Source organism: Glycine max, chromosome 6 (genome assembly GCF_000004515.6).
Source record: "Glycine max cultivar Williams 82 chromosome 6, Glycine_max_v4.0, whole genome shotgun sequence".
Classification (NCBI taxonomy): Eukaryota; Viridiplantae; Streptophyta; class Magnoliopsida; order Fabales; family Fabaceae; genus Glycine; species Glycine max.
The window spans coordinates 17045629-17052920 of NC_038242.2; the positions used below are offsets into that span (position 1 = coordinate 17045629).

The 7292-nt window shown below is 35.8% G+C and overlaps 2 protein-coding genes across 2 annotated transcripts; one reads left to right on the forward strand and one right to left on the reverse strand.

The window, feature by feature from the left end:
- Positions 1-877: 877 nt before the first annotated feature.
- On the reverse strand, positions 878-2230 carry LOC100811339 (probable trehalose-phosphate phosphatase J). The gene is made up of 7 exons (XM_003528143.2): positions 2102-2230; positions 1931-2002; positions 1711-1803; positions 1521-1583; positions 1324-1425; positions 1084-1161; positions 878-958 (listed from the first exon to the last, which is right to left on the reverse strand). Exons 1-7 carry the CDS (start codon positions 2216-2218, stop codon positions 878-880), a joined length of 606 nt encoding a protein of 201 aa, XP_003528191.2. The 5' UTR covers positions 2219-2230.
- Positions 2231-4017: 1787 nt separating this feature from the next.
- Positions 4018-6953, forward strand: LOC106799017 (uncharacterized). Its single transcript, XM_014776963.1, has 5 exons — positions 4018-4975; positions 5141-5286; positions 5403-5548; positions 5670-5718; positions 6000-6953. Exons 1-5 carry the CDS (start codon positions 4018-4020, stop codon positions 6951-6953), a joined length of 2253 nt encoding a protein of 750 aa, XP_014632449.1.
- The last annotated feature ends 339 nt before the right edge of the window (positions 6954-7292 follow it).

Below are 7292 nucleotides of genomic sequence, written 5' to 3' on the forward strand. Positions count from 1 at the left end.
AAGAAAATTTGGACCAAATATTGAGAGTTCTAACTTCCAAATCTCCAATCGGACACCAAATACCTAACTTATCTCGCATTATTATATGAGTTTAATGTTTATCTATTAATTTTATATTATCATTCTAATTATATATTATTATTTAAAATATTTTTAAATATTTATTTTAAAAATTAATAAGTTATTATATATAATAAATCGCTACCAACGTATCATTCATCATATATGGGGATGTGGCACTTTCATATATTCAATTTTTACAAACAAAAAGAAACATATAATTAAAATTGTTACAAAATTTATTTTGTAAATACTATTTTTTTTATGCACTTCCACACTCATGTGCATTATCTATTTTTTGCACAACAAAACTTTATATTATATATTATAAATAAGAATCAGTACTAGGTGTACTGAAGTGTACAACAGAAAACATAGGCAATGAAAAGCCAAACCCAACTAAAAGACAAGTACAATACAATACAATACAGCTGACAAGATATGTTTAATTTTGTAACAATTTTAATTATATGTTTAATTTAAGGTCCTATCTCTACATAGGCAATGAAAAGCCAAACCCAACATAGGAAGCTTTTAGTCACCTAATGATACTAAATCTAAGGTCCTATTTCATTGTGTTTAATTTTTTTTAAAGAATATTCGGTAAAATAGTAACGAAGACTTGTTAATTTATAATTAAATATAAACTTGTTTGATAAATATCAATTTGGAAAACAAATTGAAATTAAAAAATATTTTTAAAAAGAAACCACTAAAACAACAAAAAATTCAATTGATTTTTTTTTAAAAAAAAAGTTATGAATCGAGATCAAAGTGTTTGTTTGATTTTTAAAATAGTAATGTAGAGTCTGTTAGACTAAAACTCACCTAGTGACTCTAATAAAAATTCCAAGGCTTTCCCTTTGTCCCATTTAATAGTGGGACAAATCTCTAGCACCTGTGCAAAACAAATGGCAATGAAAGTGAGACACCTCTCACTTCTTTTCTTACTTCTTTCAAACTAAATCAAACGTCCACTTAAAAAATAGATAAAAAGAAAAAGAAAACAGAACCATGGCCCACCTTTCTTCCTTGGATAAGTCGAAGCTTCGGGTACTCCTTTAAAACTGATTTCACTTGGCGTGCCAGTTCACTCCATTTCTATGTATAATGTGCATTTTGTTTAGACTTTTTCATGAACAGAGAAATAAGTAGTCCATATAATAAAAAAAAGTTGGACAGGAACCAAAAACACTGCAAATAGTTACAAACGAATGTCTAAAATTGTAAAACATGGATGATTTCATAGCTTATAGTTTGTACCTTTTCATCAACACAACGAAAATGGACTGAAAGACAGAACTTGTTGTTCTCAACCAGAGCTCCAGGAGTTGATTTTGTCTTTTCAACTAATTGTTGATACACCTAAAAAAGTTGTACCCAAAATAAATTACTTTTAACATTCTAGAAACAAAATCCATTTGGGTAACTAGGAAGGGTTAATATACTAATAGACGAACCTCGTCTATCAAGGGAAGAAAATCACTGGCAGGTTGACAAAGGATTGGCTCAACTTTGCTATCCTATATAGACCACAACCAATGCAAAATTATGAGTTCTCATAAAATTTGGGAAACTTAAGAGTTAGGAATTAATATATGCGACCATATAATAAATAACCCGTACATGTACTACATCTAACTCACTCACTTTGTTGTATTTGGAGGTTGTTGTTGGTCCTTTAATATCCATGCCATGGCTTCCTACATAATATAGCTCTGCCAATCGAACAAAATTGTACACCTATTGTTTCCAAAGCCATCATCAAATTAGTACAAAAAAATTAAAAAGGAAAGGAAAGGAGAGAAGAGGAAGTACATAATAAGAGCACGGAAATTTACTCTAACCAACTTCCGAATTAATATTGTACCTTGTCTTTGCATCTGCCGGTCACTATAGCAGTAGGGAAACACCTAGCAAGTTTCCTCATTGTTTTTCTCATCTGATACACACAACAAATTTTTACGTATAGATTTAGTATATAATAATAAGTCCAAGATAAGGTTCAAATTCAAAAACATCAGTAAGTAATGAAACTAACCGAATCACACATGAAAGCACGGTCAGGGTTGTCGACTATAGGAGACAGCGTGCCATCATAGTCCAGAAACATGACAAATTGTTTTCCCTTTGACGCGTCAATAATTTTGTCAAACATGTCTAATGCTGATGGATGGTGAAGTTGTTTCATAATTTTAAAAAAAAACACATGTTAATTAATTTGGTCAAACATGTCTAATGCTCCACGTAGGTTCAATCAATTCAATTTAACTAATTTGTGTGAAACATTCTCTGCCAAAGCAAACTACTACTAATGAACTGGATCTGGGGTTGAGTGAGTTTGACGACAGTAAGCTTCGCTAGGTCTGGTTTGGCCCCATATGGCAGAAGCCCTCTCCAACCGGCAACCACACCATCATTGATGCCTATGCCTATCCTCTCCTATCCTATCATTGAGATATTATTAACCAGTTGTGTTTCCTCTTTTCTTTTCTTGTTTAGGCTTCTGTTACTTGCCTGTACATTACAATGCATGTGCTCTGATGTGAAGAAAGGTGCCATAGTATATGAATAATCATATTATAATGAACCATTTTTTTTACATAGTGTTCTTGTTCTCTTTTTTTGGGTGAAAATGATCTTGTTCTTATCATTTAGTTAAGATATTATTAATTTAATTTTACGATTAAGATGTTAGTATTTGAATTGGTATTACACTTAAGTATAAAGCATACAATTTGGCACACCTTGTGAAGTTTTTACCATCTCATTCAGTTTTACCATTTGTTCCATCCCACTCTTGCCTTAAGTATTACCAACAATTGTACTTTCTTTAGCTCCAGCAAATCCATGCCCAAAAATCATTTCAAGTAAAACCCAAAACAGTAGAAATTACCTATTATAGTGTTCAAAGACAAGGACAATTAAAGGGTTGGGATGGAAAGCAAAACTCTCCCACTCCAAACAGTTGATCTCTTCCACACACTTTTTTAAAGCCTGCTGATTTTTGATTGGTTACTATTGTTCTTTGTTATGTACATTGACTATGTCTATAATAACTAACAAGAAATGACAAAGACATGGTAAATATACAACATAATTAGCTAACACAAACAAGTCAATACCAAGTCATGTTATTTGCAGTTTCATCTTACAAATCTCCTGCCGTAAAAGTATGCACCTCTGTATATGGTTCAACACTTGTAATATCATAAAATTTGTTTGTCAATTGAGTTAGCAATGCATGATTTTATTTAAATTTTCATCAACTGCTGATAAACGATGTATAATTTGTTGTGCTTCACAGCTGTCTACACATTGTTGTGGTTTCCGTGGCTACAATTTACGAGTTTTGTATTGGACAATTCAGACTTTGTTGGTTAACCCACGAGAAAATTGATAGTATTTGAAGCTTCCATTACCGCAGCCATCTATCTAGGTATGTAAGTTAATAGGAATTTTATTTGGATTGTAAGTTTGTTGTTCCATAAATTACTATTATTGTTCATAAAAACTATTATTGTGAGTGAACCCTAGTTTCCCGTTTGAGATTCCATACCATGATTAATACGGATAGTTTGGATTAGTTGTGGTATGGATTCTTGAATTGTCCGTTCGGACAGTTTGGGAACTCTCTTTTTTTACTTCATTCATAGTTATATGTTAAGTATGTTGTGGTATATTTGATTTGATTTTGGTTTATTGAGTATTGCTTTGTTCTCCGAGTGCATACTTGATTGTGGTCAATTTAGGTGACCGCTTTCATTTTGTGTATTTGGAGACCAATGCGAAATGCTGCCAAAATTTCATCAAATTTAGCATAACATACTTAACTTGTACATATGAATGAAGCAAAAAAAGTTTGTTCCTGAATGGGATAGGACCTGACCTTCATATAAAAAAAGTGAGACTGTCATGCATATGCCATAACAGACGCCCTCTTGTAGAACAAGAAACATGAATAGAAGTTGGATTCAAGCACCACGCATAAGCGATGAGTATGAAAAGGGGGCTGAAGATTTCTTGAAGTTTGCACAACAACATGCACTAGCTGTGGGTGGAAAGTATTTCTGCCTGTGCATAAACTGTGTGAATGGAAGGCGTCAGGCATTAGTTGTCATTAGATCACATCTAATTTGTGATGACTTCATTCGGAGTTATACAAATTGGATATGGAATGGTGAATTGCCAGAGGTCTCATTACCTGCCGATAATGAGGCGGTACCGTTAGAAACCGGAGATCGAATGGAAGACATGATACGTGATCTTGGGCAAGAGGGATTTTTGGAAGCTCATGCACCCTATTATGAAGATTTGGAAACAGATTCCAAGTTACCGTTGTACTTGGGGTGCACAACCTTCACTCGGTTATCTGTAGTGCTAGCTTTGGTCAACTTGAAGGCTAGATTTGGGTGGAGTGACAAAAGTCTGACTGAGTTGCTTGTCTTATTGAATAATATGCTTCCCAATGATAACAAGTTACCAAATAGTCACTACGAGGCTAAGAAGATATTATGTCCTGTGGGTCTGGAGTACAAGAAGATTCATGCTTGCCATAATGATTGTGCGTTGTACAGAAAAGAGTTTGCCGAATTGCGGAATTGCCCAACATGTGGGGTATCACGATACAAACAAAATGACGGGGAATACACTGATGATGTAGCCACATCCAACCCTCGTCCAGCAAAGGTTTGTTGGTACCTTCCAATTATACCAAGGTTTAAGCAATTGTTTGCTACTGCACACGATGCTTCTAACCTTAAATGGCATGTAGTTGACAGAATAAATGATGAGTTTCTCCGACATCCAACTGATTCTCCACAGTGGAAGACAATTGATCACTTGTATCCTGAATTTGGAGCCGAACCAAGAAACCTTCGACTTGGTCTTGCTTCGGATGACATGAATCCATTTGGTAACTTGTCCACTAATCACAGTTCATGGCCTATGTTGCTAATGATTTACAACCTTCCTCCTTCGTTATGCATGAAGCGCAAATACATTATGTTGTCTATGATGATATCGGGTCCAAGATAGCCAGTAAATGATATTGATGTGTACCTTACTCCATTGATTGAAGACATGCGCAAGTTGTGGGTAGACGGGGTTGATGTGTATGATGCAAATCAGGGTGAGACTTTCAGATTGCATGCGATGATATTTTGCACCATCAATGACTTTCCAGCTCATGGGAATTTGAGTGGATATAGTGTGAAAGGTCACCAGGCTTGTCCAATTTGTGAGCAAAACACAAGTTTCATCCAACTTAAACATGGGAAAAAGACAGTTTATACACGACATCGTAGGTTTTAAAACATTATCACCCCTATTGACGATTGAAGAAAGCATTTAATGGTAGCCAAGAGACTGAAGAACCCTCGGAACCGTTAGCTCCCCATGAAGTGTATGATCGGGTGAAAGACATCGTAACTGTTTTTGGTAAGACACATCGGAAGGATCATGCTAACAAGAACATTTGGAAGAAAAGGTTAGTGTTCTTTGATCTTCCTTATTGGACCAATCTACATGTTCAGCATTGTCTCGACGTTATGCATGTGGAGAAGAATGTTTGTGATAGTTTACTTGGCACCCTTCTTAAATGTCGACAGGATTTGGTCAATATGGGTATACGAGAACAATTACATCCGCAATCACAAGGTCAGCGAACTTATTTGCCCCCAGCATGTTACACAATGTCAACTAAGGAGAAAAAACAATTTTGTCATTGTCTTAAAAATGTGAAATTCCCACAAGGATACTCTTCCAATATCAAGAGCCTTGTGTCAGTTAATGATTTGAAGTTGGTTGGCTTGAAATCTCATGATTGTCACGTGTTAATGCAACAATTGTTGCCAGTGGCTGTGCGTGGTATATTGCCTGAAAAGGTAAGGGTTGCGATCAACCGCTTGTAATTTTTCTTTAATGCAATCTGTCGTAAGGTCATTGACCCAAAACAATTGGATGATTTGGAGAACGAGGCAGCCATTATCCTATGTCAATTAGAAATGTACTTTCCTCCATCGTTTTTTGACATCATGGTTCACTTAATTGTTCATCTTGTACGTGAGATTCGGTTGTGTGGGCCTGTGTTTTTACGATGGATGTATCCAGTTGAACGTTACATGAAGGTGTTGAAAGGATATACAAAAAATCCAAATCGACCAGAGGCTAGCATTGTTGAACAATACGTTGCTGAGAAAGCTATTGAGTTTTGTTCACAATATATAGAAATGGCTACACCAGTGGGACTTCCTCAAAGTCGTCATGGCTCCACCATGGAAGGTAGGGGCACACGGGGGTTCAATGTTGTAACCATGGATCGCCAACAGCTGGCACAAGCTCATTTATATGTATTACACAACACAGCTGAGGTAATCCCTTACATAGATGCTCACAAACAACATCTGTGTCGTATTCACCCAAAAATGAACATGATGAGGTTGTTGCAAGAGCACAATAGAACTTTCATATCGTGGTTTAGACAAACAATCTTCGTCGATGATAGTGTTTCAGACACATTAAGATTGCTAGCTGTGGGTCCAAATATGAATGTTCCAACTCGGAAGGGATATGATATCAATCAGTATTCTTTCTACACAAAGTCCCAGGATGATAAAAGTAGTGTGCAGAATAGCGGGGTCAGTGTTGATGGTCAATTAGAGCACTTTTGTAGTGCTGCTGACAATAATCCCATTGAAGCTTGCATGCCTTACTATGGAGTCATTGAAGAGATTTGGGAGGTTGATTACGGTGAATTTAGAGTACCTCTTTTAAAATGTAAGTGGGTGAATGGAAACACAGGTGTGCGTAAAGACAAAATGGGATTCACTTTAGTAGACCTTAAAAAAGTTGGTTACAAGGACGACCCATTCATAATGGCAACGCAAGCTTGACAGGTGTTTCATGTAGAAGATCCATGCGACTCTAGATGGGCAGTGTTTTTGCAAGGGAGAACAATTTGTATCGGTCACCATGTTGATGGATCAACACTTGATGTCACCGACATGCCATCTTTCTCCAAAGATATGCCTTCAAGTACTGTTGAACAAGAAGAGGATGATGTATATGCAAATCGTACTGATCATGACGAGGGTTTATGGGAGAACATTCGTACGTAACTATGTAAGCACAACCATATAAGTATTACTTAACATTTGTAACATTTGTCATGCATAAATTGCTAAGTTGTTTTGAAAATCATGAACCCTATTACATCATTGAATTTGACATAT

Bases quoted from the DNA above. Each gene is read 5' to 3' on its own strand.
- LOC100811339 (XM_003528143.2), bottom strand. From the start codon at position 2,218: ATGTTTGACAAAATTATTGACGCGTCAAAGGGAAAACAATTTGTCATG. The intron at 1,426-1,520 runs GTTCGTCTATTA...CAACTTTTTTAG, and splicing joins TTCTTCCCTTGATAGACGAG to GTGTATCAACAATTAGTTGA. The intron at 959-1,083 runs GTGGGCCATGGT...TGTTTTGCACAG, and splicing joins GACTTATCCAAGGAAGAAAG to GTGCTAGAGATTTGTCCCAC.
- LOC106799017 (XM_014776963.1), top strand. From the start codon at position 4,018: ATGAATAGAAGTTGGATTCAAGCACCACGCATAAGCGATGAGTATGAA. The intron at 4,976-5,140 runs GTAACTTGTCCA...CATTGATTGAAG, and splicing joins GGATGACATGAATCCATTTG to ACATGCGCAAGTTGTGGGTA. The intron at 5,549-5,669 runs GTTAGTGTTCTT...AAATGTCGACAG, and splicing joins AAGAACATTTGGAAGAAAAG to GATTTGGTCAATATGGGTAT.